This window comes from Rattus norvegicus, chromosome 16 (assembly GCF_036323735.1).
Source record: "Rattus norvegicus strain BN/NHsdMcwi chromosome 16, GRCr8, whole genome shotgun sequence".
NCBI lineage: Eukaryota > Metazoa > Chordata > Mammalia > Rodentia > Muridae > Rattus > Rattus norvegicus.
The window spans coordinates 5312496-5329942 of record NC_086034.1 but is presented as its reverse complement, the minus strand read 5'-3'; the positions used below and the strand labels follow the sequence as shown (position 1 = coordinate 5329942).

At 49.8% G+C, this 17447-nt stretch overlaps 1 protein-coding gene across 25 annotated transcripts in view; it reads left to right on the top strand.

The window, feature by feature from the left end:
* Positions 1-17447, top strand: part of Cacna1d (calcium voltage-gated channel subunit alpha1 D) — a 293868-nt gene that overhangs the window by 197607 nt on the left and 78814 nt on the right. For 16 of the 25 annotated variants that reach the window (XM_039094434.2, XM_017600065.3, XM_017600064.3 and 13 more), the window contains exons 9-12: positions 624-793; positions 13359-13446; positions 13707-13766; positions 14770-14796. In XM_039094434.2, coding sequence (XP_038950362.1) covers positions 624-793; positions 13359-13446; positions 13707-13766; positions 14770-14796 — 345 coding nt within the window. The remainder of the gene's footprint in view (positions 1-623; positions 794-13358; positions 13447-13706; positions 13767-14769; positions 14797-17447) is intronic. The other 9 variants (XM_063275281.1, XM_006252595.5, XM_063275280.1 and 6 more) reach the window with 1 other exon arrangement.

Here is a 17447-nt window from a genome sequence, read left to right as displayed (position 1 = left end):
GCAAACAGTTGGGGACACTTGTGTATCTGCCAGAACCTTCCCAGGGCAGGTGTCCTATAAATGAGCAGAGGGTTGTTCTACCTTCTGTAGGCCAGGCAGGGAGAGATCGTGGCCAGAGGCGAAGATTAAGACAGACGCGAGTATTTTCCCAGTCCTGGAGGTCCTGCTGCAGAAGGCAGACCTCGACTGTAAGATGGGTTCATTGGATCTCCTCCCAATGCTCTGGGTGTTCTCTTTGACCGCAGCTTGCATCACTTGGTACCCTTCCTTGTGATGTGGGTGGCTGGGTATCGAAGTGAGTGGAGGGAGGAAACATCCCACTATGACAGCCCAGGACGCCTTAGGTCTGGGCTCCTTTATATCAGCCCTGAAGGAAGTGTACTTTCTAATAAATCATGCATGTGTGTCAGTGTGATCTTTGCAACTCTGATGCCCACACCGCTGCTTTAGGGAGACGCGGTCTCCTGTTCTGTGCACATGTGTGGCTCTGCAGCTGTGTCCCTGTCATTGTACCCAAAACTGTGTGTCCTGCTGTAAGACACTGCACAGCAGGGTACACGGCTCGTGGCACAAGACCCCATGGATGTCCCTAACAGGCACTTTGTTCTCTTTGCCTCGCTCAGAGAATTCTCAAAGGAAAGAGAGAAGGCTAAAGCACGTGGAGATTTCCAGAAGCTTCGGGAGAAGCAGCAGCTGGAAGAGGATCTCAAGGGCTACTTGGACTGGATCACCCAGGCAGAAGACATAGATCCTGAGAATGAAGAGGAGGGTGGAGAGGAGGGCAAACGAAACAGTAGGTGCTGCCCTTCCTTCCCTTGAGCAAACAGATCTGCTGAGTGATGTGTGATTGAGATGGCGTGGTGTGGCCCCCGTGCCCTGGGCCTCTACCCCTGGGCTGTGAGGAAAATACAGCATCCTGGTTTCCCCCTCCTGTCTGCCTGTTCACACTACAGAGAGAATAGTGCGTGTGTGCACGCTCTCGCTCTCCACAGGAGTGCTACCATTTGCATTGTGGGAGTTTGGGAACTCAGTAAGCCGAGGGTAGAGGAAGATACATCTTAACTTAGGGCTCCAGGGGAGGGTACGTAGTTTCCCTCCCCTCAGTGTGTAGTAGTTCATTCACACACGGCTTTGAGGAACAGGTCTCTTCCACCTCTGTGCTGTGTGAGATGGCCCTCTCCAGTGTTTCCACACCAAGCCGAGTGCTTAGGCCACCAGGCTGAGAAGAAACTGGCTGATGGTAGTCGGCAGTGGTTAAGAGGCCCATGTGAGTGAGTCAGTGCCTGCCGCTTTGTGGCCCACCTGCCTGGGCTTCACGCTGTGACACCAGGCACCTTTAAGTGCTTTCTGCAGGAGGCAAGGCCTGACAATCAGTCAACCACTGGAATTAATTGCTTGTGCTGATCAGAGTCTCTCATACCACACACTCTCCCCACAGATGTGCCTTTAGTCTTCCTGGGAGCAGTCAGGCCTTGGGTAAAGGTAGAAAATGAAATCTAACAGTGCATTTGACTACGATGCTTCTGGTTTGTTTCCATTCTGGAATGGCTGACAGCTAAGGTGAACACATAAGAACAGTGTCCTTGGGAAGGCCTAGGAAACCAAGGGTGGTCCTACCGTGTAGAAGATATTGAGTAAGCTCTTGGCGAGCAGATCCCATGGGAGTCATGGTTAGTCCTCTTTAGACAGACTCAAATGAATACAGCCAGCGCTTGAGGTCATACAAAGGACCATGGGTCCCTCAGGAGCTGTGATGAAAATCTAGGACAGATGGGCCACTTGGTATGATCTGGAAGTTTGGTGTCTATGGAAGAGCAGTTGAGTGTGAGGAGAAAGCTTTCATCCTGGGACTACCATGAGCGGTGAGCAGAGGCCATGTTCCTGGACTCTGTTGGGTTGAGCACAGTAGGTTAGAAGACCAGAGTGAGCCACAGTGGGCAGGTTAGAAGAGGCGGCTTGTGCTTCTTCTGGAAGCAGAGCACAGAGAAGCCAAACAGACCCAGGGTGGAGGGACTCAGCATGTGTGGTCATGGTGTCCCTTCTAGTCTGAGACTCTATTTGAGCTGCCTTGGGGACTGTAATTCAAGCTGTCATCGGTCTTTGTCTGTAAGCTTGGTGCGCTGATGGGGACTCTGCAGGTTGTAGCCTCTTGCCTGTCTGTCACTGCTCACTGCATGAGAGACGGGCCAAGGCCTTGGTGTGTGAGGATGAAGAGACTGTTCCCAGGACACAGTGACACAGTGAGCAGCTTTCTGGGGCAGGATGGGGTATCTGTGTCTCTCACGCAAAATGAGGGTGGGTAGACGAGTGGGTGAAGGTATGACGTCTGCATTTGCTGATGCGTGTGCTGTAATCAGACAGAAGGAATAGACAAGGTTTCCCTTGGGAACAAGCCCATCCGAAGCCCTAAGGCCTGCACAGGACTTGTGTACCTTACTGTGACTGACAGCACTCTTCAGGCCCAACCGCTGATGCCTATCTTAGATTGCTTTCTATTGCTGTGATAAAACACCATGACAAAGAAAAGCAACTTTGAAGGGTTTATTTCAGCTAACTGCTTATAATCCATCCAGGGCAGAAGAAGTCAGGGCAGAGGAATGTAAAGTAGGAACCTAGAGGCAGTGAGTGAAGCCAAGGACTTGGAGAACAATGGTTGCTCTTTCCTCCTGCTTTGCTCAGTTTGTCTTCTTATAGACCCAGGACTACCTGTCCAGGGATGGTGGTACTGCCCATTGTGGGTGGGACCCTTCCACATCATCAACCATCAGTTAAGACAGTGCCCCCAAAGACTTGCCCATTGGCGAGACGGATGGAGGCAATTCCTCAGCCGAGTCTCCCTCTTCCCAGGTGACTCCAGCTTGTGTCAAGTTGACCAAAACTAGCCAGTACAGGGCGTTATCTAACCTTTTCTTCATTTGCAGTGTCAACCTGTGGAAGCCCTGCTTCACCCTCATAAGCTTAAAATGCGGTGTGCCACGTATAATCTAGAGAAAGGATTGTCTCCTATTCTCAGCCGTGTGCCGCCTTTTCTGGTTTTATTGTGTCACACAGATGGCTTCTTGCATTGCCATTGGCTTGTCACGTCCTTGTTGATCCACGGCTAGATATAGATGGTAATCAACCTCCCCGGTCGTTATTGTCCGTCCAGGTAGAGGCTTTATTTTCATTTTGTAATGACCTGTGCTATGGCACATGGTTCTTCCTGGACTTGGAGTCTTCTGATCCCTAAAGGGATCCCTAAAGGAATCACTGTTTTATGTGAGGTTGGCCTTGCCCATGTCCTGTCACTTTCTGTAAAGAACGTTGTCTATGAGATGGCCAACGTATGAAGCTGTCACTGTATTGACAGACCACTGGGCTACTCTTAGAGCCCAGGAGGCCCCAGTGATGCTGGAGTGCAGAAGTGAGCACGCAAGGAAGGTTTTGTGGAGGTCCGCTTCTCGTTTCTTGGACTCGCTGTCAGGGAGCAGGTGAGAGAGAAGTCAGGCACCCGGAGAAGTGCTCACACTGTCTGGTCTCCAAGTCACAGCTGAGTCTCCAACCCTGACTGTACCTTACACTCTACCCACAGAGCTCATAGCATTCACTCCCTGGCTCAGAGGCCATAGTTGTTTTGCAGAGTGCAGGGGACCTCTCTTGGTGTGCTCCTGGGAGCTAGCCCTAGGGAGCTCTAGTTATGAACCTCTGAGCCTTGACCTGTGTCAGTGGCTGAATCTCCCACTGGTCTAAGAATTGTCTGGAGGGCCCTGTCCTAGGTATCTGGTGCCAATGACAGGGATGTCTCCTGTGAGCATCCTTGGACTATTTAAGATACCCACAGTGTAAATTTGCTATTAGAAAGCCGCTGCACCACAATTAATTGAATGGACAAAATTATCTCAGAACTTAGTTCTTGAGCATTTGGGGAATTTTCAAGGGTAATTCACTTAACTTTTTGCTGAGCTTCAAATTTCTTTTAAGAAACCCTGCCAAGTCTGTGTGTGTGTGTGTGTGTGTGTGTGTGTGTGTGTGTGTGTGTGTGTGATTTTTTGGACATGTACAGCTGCTTCTTCATGAACAATGGTGTTATTCTAGGACTATTAAAATCTAGAAGCCTAAAATTCTATTTTAATCTGTTCTCATTGTCATGAGTAGATTTTTTTTTAAATTAAAAATAATGAAACCATTTTGAAAGGGAGCTCATTTAAAAATTCTGACCAAATGAATCAGGGCAGCCTCATTCTTAGGGACCAGTAATTCATCTAAGTAGTGATACTTGATGCCCAAAGAAAGGAGGAGAAGGTGCCTGCTACCCCTGCTGCCCATAGGAGTACCTAACTGTCTCATGATCCCTCCTTGGTTCCAGATAGTGGCCACTGCCCACCCACCTCTCACTGCTTCTACCATGAACCTCAGTGAGGAAGGTCACCTGACTGCCTGCCCCACCAATGCTACCTGATTTTTTTGGTCTGTTTTCCTGCATTGGTTTGTTTCAAGAATCAGCAGAGAGTCAAGGATGGCATAGCTGTTTGCTGCCCTTCTTTTGAAAGGCTGTATCTGTGGGATGGAACTCAGTTGGTAGAGTGCTTGTGTTTGGTCCCCAGCACCTTATAAACTGGACCCGGTGTGCCACAATCTCAGCACCGCAGGGGTGCAGACAGGGTGATACAAAGTTCAAGGCTACCCTTGGAGACCAGCCCCAGGATGTGTCACATTCTATCTCAAATAAAACGAACGAAAAAGGGAAAAAAGAAAGCATCATCACATTTCACTTTTTTATTTATAAGACGGCTTTTTATCACCAAGTATCCTGGAGAAGCTTGGAAATGAAGATATTGTACTAAAAGCCAGAGAAGAACAGCGGCAGTAGTTCTGATAAATATGTGTGCAGGTCATCTGCCCTCCCTGGAGGAGCAGCTGGCAGTGCTGTGACTGGGGAGACCGATGGGAGGGCCAACCCCGGAGTCAGAGGTCTGATGCAGTGCCCACTGTCTTGGGAGCAGTCATCCGCCCTGGCCTGCTGTCCCCTGGGATGATTAAATCAGCACATGGAGTGTGTCGTGTATCACAAGTTTAAGCATTTCGGTATTTATTTACTCAAAGGTCACAGGGCGGCGATTAGCATTTATCAGGCATTTTGTGAGCATCAGATGCTGTTCCTCGGGCTGTGGGCACATGAGTTCTTATTCTCCACACTGCTCTGTGAGACAGGAGCTTGGTGGATGAGGAAATCAAAGTGCATGGACCTTACATAGTCTCACGAGGCCACACAGTCGTGAAGCACTGCCCTGGGGTTTCAACCCACGAGTGCTGGCACTCTAGGTAGCAGCGTGAACCTGGGAGGGTGGGACCTAAAAATGAGGTGGAATAAAGTTCATGCAAAAGCCAGCTCTATTCAGAGCACCTGACGGTTTATACTCTGGGGGTTAACAAGAGTCACCTGGGTAAAGTACATCAGAAGGACAAGATACACACGGCGAACCCACGTTTTTTTCCCACAGAGGAGATAAATACCATTAGCCAGTTGTAATGGATACTCTGAAGAAAGCAATACTCCTATTCACTACACTTGAGAGGGGCACAACAAAAGCACATCCCAGGAACAACCCATGTCATGGAGGAGCGGAGGTCACACGACTCTTATTAGAGTTTTCTCACAAGGTCTCAGAAATCTTACCTAGCTTTCTTCATGGGCTGTGTTCCAACTCCTGAGTATTTGAACATCTGTGCCATGTTCTTCTGGGATAGGTTGGGGAGGGGGAACTTGCCCGGTGAGGAAAGCATGCCCTTTGTAGAAATGTGGTATTCCCACCAAGGCGTAGGCCCATGTTCCCATGCCTTTGCCGGCTCCAGCGTGGCCGCCTATACCGCCCGTGTACTCCCGTTTCCGAGCATGGACATGTAGACTCTGCCTTACAGGTTAGCCTGCTGGCTTGCCGAGAGTTCAGAGACACAACGCTGCTAGCTGTCAGAGAATCTGTGACTGTTCCCTCTGTGACCCAAGCTTTGGTAATGGGGACGCTAACAGTTATGGGTGGTCACGGGTCACGGGAGCCAAGCACATCGCTCATTTTACCTCGGTTCCCATTTACTTCTTCCTCCAGCAGCCCCACCCCAGGAAGTACATTCAGGCCCAGCCCTTGTAAGCAAAAGTAGGTAATGTGAGGTGCATTTGGAATGTTCCTACAGCCAATGTGAGGTGCAGTTGGAGTGAGGCAAGGTTGTCAGAGTCCAGCCCTACTTTCTTCACGGCCAACCGCCCTGCCCCAGAAAGCCGTCCTGGTTGGCATCACACTCCCAATCCATACCCAGAGCCTCTGACTCACTGACGAGCACGTTCCTTAGGCACTTTCTTAGATGCAAGGACAAACAGAAAACCTGCATCTCAGGCAGGCTGTTAGATCGCTCATTTAGAATAGGTTCTCTAGAACAGGTTGGCAGATGGCCCTATCCCTTCAGATCCTGACCTGTAGACTCCTAGCCAGGAGGAAAGGGGGGCAAATGTGGATCAGAGACCAGTCCCAGGCGTCCTCTGCTCTGTACTGGGACCAGCTGTTTGCAGCCCTTGCCTGCCTGCCTGCTTGCCTGCTAGGCTGTCCTGTTTGTATTGCCCTTGCTGCCCTCTGCTGTCTGGTAATGGAATTGCTTGTGTTCAACCTGAAGGGGTCACGGTGGCTGATTTGCTAAGAGAGGATAAGAAGAAAAGGAAGTTTTGCTGCTTTCGACAACGCAGGGCTAAAGACCACGGTAACTCGCTGAGGTGTTCTTGCTCTGTGGAGGCTCCTTGCCTGACGTTCCTGGTTTCCTCTCCTTGCGCATAGGCATTCGTTGCGTGAGCTGCATGCGGTGTGTGTTACGTTTGGAAAATGCCTATGTTTTAACTGCTTGGTCTTTCTGCCTTTCCCTCAAATGCGTGGCATCACCAAGACAGCACACTTTTGTTTGCACTCTACCTATGGAGAAGCAGCTGAACCAACCGAGGCTGCTCATTTGATTCAGTGTGAATATTCTTAGCCTGGAAGACACGCTTTAAAATGCTTTTCCTTAAACGATGCTTTTAAATTTAAACTGTTTAAAAATTCCAATAATGTTATTTGACTGATTTTTTTTTCCAGGCTACGTGTTTCAGATTGCTTCTTGGCCTCATTTACCCAAGGCTATGCTAAAGCTAGTAGTCTCAGCTTCAAGAGTGGGGGAGGTTAAGAAAAAAAAAAAAAAACCCGAAACAAAACAATGTAACAACTGGACGTGACATCTGGCTACGTGTTTCAGATTGCTTCTTGGCCTCATTTACCCAAGGCTATGCTAAAGCTAGTAGTCTCAGCTTCAAGAGTGAGGGAGGTTAAGAAAAAAAAATCCCGAAACAAAACAATGTAATAACTGGATGTAACATCTGGGGGTGAGGGTGGGTGGGATTCAGTTCTCTTCAGTGAGAATAGCCTTATTTGGGAAATAGTTAAACATAAATAATGTTGATCATACCCCTTACCCAGTCCCCAAGCCCTTGGCAAAGCACTCAGGACCGTTAACATATAAATGTTTATGACAAGAACTGGTCCCTTGCCAGGCTGTCTGTGGGTCACTGCTTGTAGGTGGGTAGTAGCACAAGTTTTGCCTGGATATTCTGGCATGGCCAGCTTGGTGCTAACACCAAGAATCCCCAGTCAGAAAGAGGAAAAGTCAGAAAGAGACATAGATCATAGAGGCGGATAGCCAGCTGCTCGCCAGCCGCTCGGACAGCAGAGGGACACACTGCATGTGTGAGAATGCTGAGCGCAGAGGCTAAGTGTGGTTGTCTGTGTCAGAATCCCAGCCTCCTCGGGAGGCCCGAAGAGGAAAGGCACCAGGGGATTGTCAGATGAGAAGCATTTGGCTCACAGGGCCACCAAAAGCATAAGAAGGAAGAACGAATTCTATAAGGCTTGGACACCTAGATAGGGCAAGGATGGAGCTGACCTCCTTGGTTTTAGTATCTACAGCAGGCTGAGGAGCAGGAGAGGGCCTGAAGGCCTCTGTCAAAAGCAGCAAACCACTCCTCAGTAACAGCTTGGCCCCTGTAGTGTTTTAAAGATGCTCGTGATGGACAGAGAGAGGAAGCCACCTTACCTCGTTAAGGAAACTGGCTTCCCGAGTGAGGAGTGACCTTCTATTGGTGGGAACAAAGACTGACTCTGCTGGTGACAGTGGGGTGGGAACCTTTTGAGGATGTTGGACCACCTTTTCCATTGTAATAAAAGAGAGTCGTTTTCTGGGCACAATTCTTGGTTCAGACCTGGAGGCCTTGGTCTGACCTTGACCCACATTTCCCAAGATGAGTAATGGCTCCCTCCCAGAAATCCTTCACCCTGTGTCAGCAGCATACATTAGCATGAGCGTGTAGCAGTGCCCTCAGGGGTCACCTGGGACTGCTCACGATTGCCTTGAAAATGATAATGGAAGAGCTTGAGAATGGAAGAGCTTGACGTCAGTCCCCTGCCCCTTGGGAAGGGAACATAGTTCTGCCACTGACAAGTTATCCAGCCCCACCTATGGCCCTTTCCTTGGGAAGCTCTGGTAGCTCAGAGGGAAAGCTAAAAGAGTTCCCCAGGTATGGGAGAAAGCGTGTGCTGAGGGCAGATAAAAGGGGCTGGAGGGCTGGAGGAGAGGCTCCGTGGTAAGCCGGGGGCACATACTGCTCTTGCAGGGGTCTGGAGTTTGGTGCCCAGCGCCGACCTGCTGTAGGTCACAGGCACCTGTAGTTCCAGCTCTGGGGTGTCTAATGCCCTCTTCTGGTCACCTGCATACGTGTGGCTTACGTTTACATGACAGACATACAGAGGTTTTTCAGAAGGTAAAACGGTTTTAAAAGCAAGCCACCATTCAGAGTCCCAGGACATCTCTGAAAGCAGCTGCTGTCGTGACAGCTTTCAGAAGGATTGCAGAAGAGCCCCATATGGTGTATGAAAGCCCTCTTTGGGGACTGCTGTGGAAGGTCGGGGGTCTCCTGGGGGCTGGCTTAGGCTCTTGAGCCACTCATATGTTGTATTCTATTTCCTGGACATTAGGCATGGAGAGAGCTTGGATTCAGGTTCTTCCGGGCAGGCTGCAGGCTGCAGGACTCCTGACTACTGGAGAGGGTGGTGGGCAGTGGCTTCCCAGTGATGCTTACGTCTGGTATCCCTGGAGAGCTGGGAACATGTCAGGAGACTTCAATCCTCAAGGACTGGTCGTGAAACCAGACAGCTGTGGGTGTCTCTATTCTTGCTGATAGCAGGTCAAAGGTAAAGGGATCCTGGAGGAGTTATCGCCTTGCCGCTCAGGGAACAGGTAACATAGACACAACAAACACATGTCTCTAGTTATGTGATGTTGAGCCCCAGGGTTTCCTGACTACTCCTCAGGAGTCTTTGACCTCACTGAAGGAAGCGATCTGGTGAATGTCATTCCGAGGTGCTGCCTGCTTGAACCTGTGCATAGACTCATTTGTGTGTGTGTGTGTGTTTGTGTGTGTGTGTCTGCTTCTGAGTTTGTGCAGCTGACAGATACGGGTTGCGAAGCCCGATGTTTATAGCGTGAAAGCTGATGAATAGTAGACTTGTTGGTAGCATTTAAGCTTGTACCAACCCTGCAGTCTATCAGTCTACCTGAGCATCTTTACTGAAACTGCAGGCATGGGATGCCACCACACAGGGATGCGTGCCAAGTGGCATGAGAGTGAGCTTCCAACTCTGCAGCCGAGTATCCCCGTGGCATGTCATCTGCTTGGTCATCTGTGCAGTCTTGTCATTTGCTGTGTAGTTCCAGAAGCCTCTTCCACCACTGGTAGATTCTTCTGTCCTGGTTGTTTCTAAATGTAGAGGAGAACCTTTGAGGATTGGGTGAAGGAAGGAGGCTCTACTCAGCCTCTAACGTGAAAGTGAACGTGGTGTGTGGTTGTGGAGGATAAAATGCTTAATGGGGAAGCCAGGCCTACAGCCCCACCCTCTGCAGGGGGTGGGTGGAGCAGAGCTCAGGGCTACCCAACTTTACAGAGCTCAGGTCTCTTGGTTCAGATTGAGGGACCTGATCTAGGTTCAAGTATACATTGTCTTCATCCTCTCCCTTCCATAGCCCTGGTGACATTATTCTGGAATGGATACCACACTCCTGGGGACTCTGTAAATGATTATGACTGCAAGGTTGCTGTCCCTACAACAAGCTAAATTAGACAATAACTCCTCTTGGGTCAAAAAATGCATATGGAGTAGTAGCCCAAGCTAGCTCAGAAGTATATTTAGCTGTTCACACTAGATACTTCTGCACAGTAGTGAGAGAGGCCTGGGCAAAATGACCCTAAGTTGGGATGCTTTGCTTCCAGAGATCCTCTAGAGAGTTTTTCTGATACGATCGGTCCATGCTTGGGTACCTTCTCATGACCTAGAGTTAGGACCAACACCCAGTGTGCCTTATTCTGTTCAGTCCTGCCTACGGCCCCGAGGCAGACGCTTTTAACCACACGGATAAAGGTGTGGAGGCTAGGAGAATCAGGCCACAGGTGAGGGTTAGCCTTAGGACTGATGAGCACAGGCTACTCTCAGGCAGCCACTGTCCTACCACCCCTGAGAATGAGTGGGAAAGTCTGAGACAGGGAGCTGGCTCTCACCCTCTGTGCAGCCTGGCTTCAGGGCTACACAGTTCCCGGTGTCAGCCGCCATTCATGGTGTGGGGGTTTCTCTCCTGCCCTTCTGTCTGCACAGCCTTGGGGAGCAGCTAGTAAGAGTCACTCACTAACAATTGGCATAGAGCCAGAAATGCAGAGTGATGTGTCCCCTCATTCACAGGCCACTGTGACCTACCTGCCTCCATCAGATTATCTGGGAAACAGAGCTATCTGGGTGAAGAGCTGTCACCTACCTGCCTCCATCAGATTATCTGGGAAACCGAGCTATAGGGGTGAAGAGCTGTCACCTACCTGCCTCCCTCAGATTATCATGGAGCTATAGGAGTGAAGAGCTGTCACCTACCTGCCTCCATCAGATTATCTGGGAAACCGAGCTATAGGGGTGAAGAGCTGTCACCTACCTGCCTCCATCAGATTATCTGGGAAACAGAGCTATAGGGGTGAAGAGCTGTCACCTACCTGCCTCCATCAGATTATCTGGGAAACAGAGCTATAGGAGTGAAGAGCTGTCACCTACCTGCCTCCATCAGATTATCTGGGGAACAGAGCTATAGGGGTGAAGAGCTGTCACCTACCTGCCTCCATCAGATTATCTGGGAAACAGAGCTAAAGGGTGAAGAGCAATGTCACGTGTTGATGGCGGCCTGGAGCCAAACCTCCAGAGAGGAAAAGCCACGAGATCTCATCAGTTCAGAAGTTTACTTTCTGAAGACGAGTAATGTTTCAGTATGACAAATATGAGACTCGTGGGGTACTTAGTACTCGCAGAAATGGCCCCGAATGTGTGGTTCACACCGCCATTTGATCACTAGGAAACTGAAGTTGAAAGAGCGGCAGATGTTCTGGTGGCGAGTGGGGCAGATCAGGGCCTGGGGATTCCCCTGAACGTATGTTATGCTACCTCAACCTCAGAAACCACCAACTCTCCCAGGTCACAAAGAGAGGGACTCCCCGTGGGATCTGAAAGGAGCTTCCAGTGTGGCCTTCTTCACATGTCACTTCTTCACAAGGGCAATTTGCAACAAGCTGCTGCGTTGACTTTTACAGCCTAGCCTTACAGATAGGAGCATGGAACAGACAGGAGGAGTGTGTGTGTGTGTCTGTGTGTGTGTGTGTGTGTGTGTGTGTGTGTGTGTGTGTGTGTGTGTGCGCGCGCACGCACATGCGTATATGTGTGCATGGGTCTTAATGGAGTGCTTGTTGAAGGATGTTCCTGTGTGGGAATGATGAAACGTCCTGATTTGTTTCTTTCCCTGTTGTTTTCCCCCCACTGGGTTCCAAAGTGAATGGAGGTTTGTAGTTGGTGGCTTTGAATTCAAGGAAAAGGAACAGGAGAGTCCCGAGTGTGTAATCAGCCTGTGTTCTTTTGGCCTTTGCTCCTGAAACCTAGGCCTGAATGCATCTGGACATAGCTGCTAAGCCTCCCACAGGGACAAGCTCGGCTTCTTGAGAGAGTTCACAAAGCAAAGGGCTCAGGGACTTCTCTTTGTGCCCTTGGGAAACATGACTGTCTGACCTCTGGGTCTGTGAGTCCGATCACACCTTTATCCCCGAGGTGGTGAGCTTTCTCTCTCCCCTCAGCGGGGATGGAAACCACAGAGCAGATAGAGAGAACCATAATCCCCCATCCCCACTCCCAGTCTCTGCTGGGTCTTACAGTGTCCGCCACAGTTCTGTGGACACTGTTAACAGTCTCTGTAGATGAAGCTCGAGGCGTCCTTGCTCAGGGGGACTGCCTGCCCACAGGAGCAAGGCTTTCGTGTGGTCGTGTAAGGTACCTTACAACCCCCCACTGGGATTCTGCCTCAGGAAAAAGATGTACCTGTGTTTAGGTGACTTTCCTCAGTTTCAGTTCGGGCTACCTCCTCTCTCAGCTCTGCCCCATCTCTCAGCATAATTAGACATCTCTGCCAAGAGCGTCTTGCACAGGCCCCTGAGGTAGCTCCATTCAGAGCCACCTGCCCCTCACCTTCTAGGTACCACACGTCAGATGTTGGCTCTGGGGGATTCCTGGGCCTCCAGGCACTAGTAGGCCAGTTTTACATTTTACACTTCTGCCACTTCTTCTAAGGATCCTGACATGGACTCAGGGCTTAGAGACCTGGGACTGAAGTCATCCCTGCCCTGCTCTGTGATTGGCAAGCGACCTCACCTGCTCTTACCTCTAAGAGCTCTTTCTGCTTCCTTAGTGCTCTAGTGCTGACTTACTTGAGAAGAACCTTTCCCGTGTTGGCCTTGCAAACTCAGTGGAACTTAGATATCCAATCAACTGCCACAGACTGAGTGGAAGACATTTGAAAAAGATTTCATGCACGTGTCTTCATGCAGTGTCTTCATGCACTGCCTTCCCCAGCTGCCATAGCTTGTCTTTGTGTGCTGTACAAATGTCTCTGTAAGCTATGAACTAATCCTTGATGTGCAGAAAGGGGCAGTAAAAACATTTCCATACCGAGGTCCTTGTATAGCTTCTCTGTAGTGCTATGAGAGGGAGAACGGACCTGTGCCAGCCTGCTGGCTCGATTCAGTGTGACACCTAGGCTTCTTTTCCCAGGAAGCATTTGGGCCACCAGAATTGTTTCCTGCAGGCGATATTGGCTTTCTCTGCAGCTACTGGAAGGGAAGGCTCACTCTGGTGCTCCTTGATAGCCCTCCCTCCAGCTTCCTGAGAGTCTGCACCTGGCCCACAGCCTGGCATGTCATGCCACAGCGTGCTGCCTGAAGCCTTTTCTTCTCCCCACAGCTAGCATGCCCACCAGTGAGACCGAATCTGTGAACACAGAGAACGTAAGTGGTGAAGGCGAGACCCAGGGATGCTGTGGAAGTCTCTGGTGAGTGTGGAGCCTGCCCGCCCTCCTTACCCCACTTTAGAGATGCTGAGAGGATACCCCGAGAAGGCAGTGGAGTCCTAGGGCTCTGGTAGATCAGCTGTGCTCTAACAGGCTGCCTCCAGCCCCTTTGGTACCCCTCCTTTTATACCAGGCCTTACGGGCATCCCAGCGTCTTACGTGCCTCTGCCTGTGAGGTTGTCCGGCTAAGGCAGGGCATGGGAAGTGTGCTATTTAACCCAGCCACCTGCTCTGTTCGTTAGGTGCTGGTGGAAAAGAAGAGGCGCGGCCAAGACTGGGCCCTCTGGGTGTCGGCGGTGGGGGTAAAGGCTGATTTCTCCTCCCACTTGGGCTTGGTACCTGTGCTTTGAAGGAAGAGCTTGAATGGCTGAGTTGCTGACCAGAATGTGCCACAGAACTTAAATCTTCCTTCACCCATGGCACCTTCCAACCTCATCCCTGGCCGATGGATCCGGAGGCCCCGCCCACCCTCCTGTGCTCATGGCCCCGTTTTGGAGCTGTGTGTGCACCACTCTCTCCTAACCATGTGGGACACCGTCCCCTTAAGGCTCTCAGGCTTTTCTCTAGATGATTGGGCTGCAGCAGCAGTGACTGGGGGCAGCAATGCAGAATGTGCTAAGAACTGCCTGCTTTGGGGAGCCCCGTGCTGGCCCGATCCGTTTGCTTCCTGCCTGCATCGTGTCTGTCTTATTCCCGTAAAGGGCAGGTGTCATCTTTAAGAGATCTCAACCCCATTTGGGGCAGGGATTCGTAAAAATGACATACACCTTCTTGGGAGGAACCTTGATGGCTCGTGGAGTGATTTCACCCCTGATTCCCTGCTCCGACCTCTCTATGATGCGGGGAGCGGCGGGGGTTGGGGGGCTGGGAATGGATTTGCCGTCCCCATTTTACAGATGAGAACACTGGGCTTTGCAAGGCATGCCGCGCCGCCATCCTCACCCATGCTGCCAGGATCCCATTCCGACAGGAGCAGCCATTGCTGCTGTTGGGATTGGGGTTGCAGGCCACAGAGGCCCTGCTGACTTCCACTGGAGGGAGAGGAAAGAGAAGGACCCCCACAGCTGTCCATGGCCTTCTCTCTCTCCTACCTGGGCCCCCAAGGGTGCCCCGCTCACCTCCTGCCACACTCTTTAGCACCTTGACACCTGCTCTGGCCTTAACCCGGCTGGCCAGTGGCCAGTATAGCCGTGGGGACCAGAGTTCCGGCTTCTGTGCATGGCTTCGACCCTCTCTGCTTCAGCGATGGGAGCATGGGCTGAGCCTTCCAAATGGGAGTCCTAACACTGTTTTCTTCCCTTTCAGCCAAGCCATCTCAAAATCCAAGCTCAGGTCAGTTCTTTCAATTTTCTTCCTATTCCTTCCTCCCTTTCCCCTTTATCCTGAGAGCTTGTATTAGTCATGTTGTAATTTCTGACTTTTGGTCCAGACTTGAGTTTAAACAGGGATCCCCAAATTTCAGTCAGTCTTATTACAACCCTTCCTCGAGGGAGCAGGACAGGGGCGTCGGCTTTTAAACCAACCCATAAGCACATTTTGCGTCCTTACCCACCCTCCAGTCACTTCCCAGAGAGAGTTTCCACAGAAGAAGCTTCCAGAGGCTAAGGTGCATAGTGCGTTGCATTTCCAGCCCTGGGTGCAGGCCGCACATTCGCTTTGTAAGCCTCACTGAAGCAGATGCATTTTGTGTACTTTTCTTATGTCTTCTTTTCAGTCAAAGACATTTCCCTGCTATATGTAAACAGTAGTCATAAAACTAAAAATAAAACCTAACCCCGGAGAAACCCTGGAAGAAAACAGGAGGGAAAGCATTCTGACCATGGGTTAGACAAAGATTTCTTGAACTTCATTGCCCAATACATGATCCATATTAGATTAAAAAAAAATAGATTAATCCCCACAAGAATTAAAGCACCTAACTTTATTTTATTATAATATCAAAAGAATACGACATAGACCTGACAAAAGACTAGTATCTAATATGAAGAGAATAATATGTAGAGACAGTGTTAATGACAGAAGAGTCCTAGAAAAGTGGAAAGATGGCTCCAGCATGCAGGTGACAAGAAGGAAGCTGTGTGATATATATGCACATGAAACGAATGTGGCTCGTTAGGAAAATTCAAGTTAAAACTAATCCAATGTCACTGTTACAAGTACAGCACAATCAGGTATCTGGCGATGCCAAGTTCTGAGGAGGACGTTGCCCGGCGTTTTTGTGCAGTTCCGGCAGGCACGTCATACGACACAATTATTTTGAAGAAGCACTTAATAGCTGCTTACAGAGCTACAGTAAAGATATGACCTAGTGATTCCAATTATAAGGTATTTATGTAAGAGAAAAAAATAAAGAATTATATGTGCTTACAGTGGTTCATTCATAATGACTTTAAACGAGAAATAACCCAAATGTCCATCAAATGGTAAAATGAGCAGAGCAGTTGTAATTTATCCATGTGCCACAGTACTTCTCAGTGACCGGGAATAGGGAAAACTACGGAGAGGGCCACCGACAGGGCTTAGTAGAAAAGGTGCTTGCTGTGCAAGCCAGGTGACCGGAGTTCTAGCCCCAGAACACCCATAAAGGTGGAGGACAAGCAACCCAACAGAGCTGTCCCCTGATCTCCACATACATGGCACAGCGATGGCACCCTCCACACAACACACATGATATGCACATACACACACAGAGCATTACATTTTTAAAAAAAATTACTGATAATGTAGCAATACTGATGATTCTCAAAAACATTTTGGGATGAGGAAAAGAAGCCTGAAAATGATACCTGTCGTGACTCTGTTTTCGTGGTGCTCTAGTAAACAGAGCAATGAGCAGGGAGGACAGAGCAGTAGCGCTGAGCTGGGGTGGGGCCACTGAGCTCAAATTATGGGTGGGAGTGTTCTATATTCTGACCGAGCAGACCCAAAACAGAATAAATTTGCTGCAGGTAATTTTATCTCAACCTGAACTTGAATAAAACTTACTGAGTTGTTTTGTGGGTCTCTTTTACAAAAGACCATATCAGTGCCTCCCTACTCGGCACCTGCCTGTCATCGTCTGTCTCACATTTGACATTCCTCTCGAAATCCTTCCCCACTCTAGCCTGGATTGTCCTGTCCTCATCGGTGTCTTATCCTTGGTGCCTTCTTCCAATTGCCTTGGGAAATCATTTAGTCATTGAAGTCCAGCCCTTCTCTTAAAGCTGGGACTCAACTCGGTGTAAATTTGCAGTTGTCATTTACCAACAACTCTTTACACCTATCAAGGCCACCAACCCTGGAACTGTGCCATATGCGTCTCCAGTTACCAGCATCAGACACCTATATAGCCAGTGTTCGGGAGTGCAGGCTTCCGTACCACCGACACATATTGAGCTCAGGAGAGACAGTGGTGTTTCGCATTTCCAGGGGAAACAACACTGAGGTCTTCTAGATGGTGAAGTCACTTGTACATTATCACGTTGTACAAGAAAGACCCACCAAGCGTAGCATTTTTGAGACCACCCTACTAATGTGTGTGTGTGTGATCGTGTATCCTAGGAAACTCAGCTGTGAGCTGTTAAGAGTCCTCAGTAGAGTTTTTTCCATGGAAAACTGAAGAGCAGAGTAAAAGCAAAGCACACTTGCTAGGTCCAGATCTTCTCAGAGCTGCCACATTGCCGGTCCTCTGCTGGCTTCCTGGGTTCCATGTGTTTAGCATTGCAACACAGCCCAGCTAGCCCATGCTACAATGTAGCCAGCCCAGGCTACACTGTTTTCCTCCTAAGCCATATCTCTAGAGGAAGTGCCCTCCTCCCTGACCCTGAGGCAGCGTGGCCAGGAGAGAAGGGACCTTTGCAGCCTGGCTGGTTCGTCCCTGGGTTCCAGGCTACTGAACAGCAAGCAGTCTGCGGTCCCTAGCTGTCCTCTTGTGGCAAGGAGATGGGGAGTGTTTTCCAAAAGGAGACAGGCAGAGGGAGAAAATGTCTTCCTCTAATTACAAA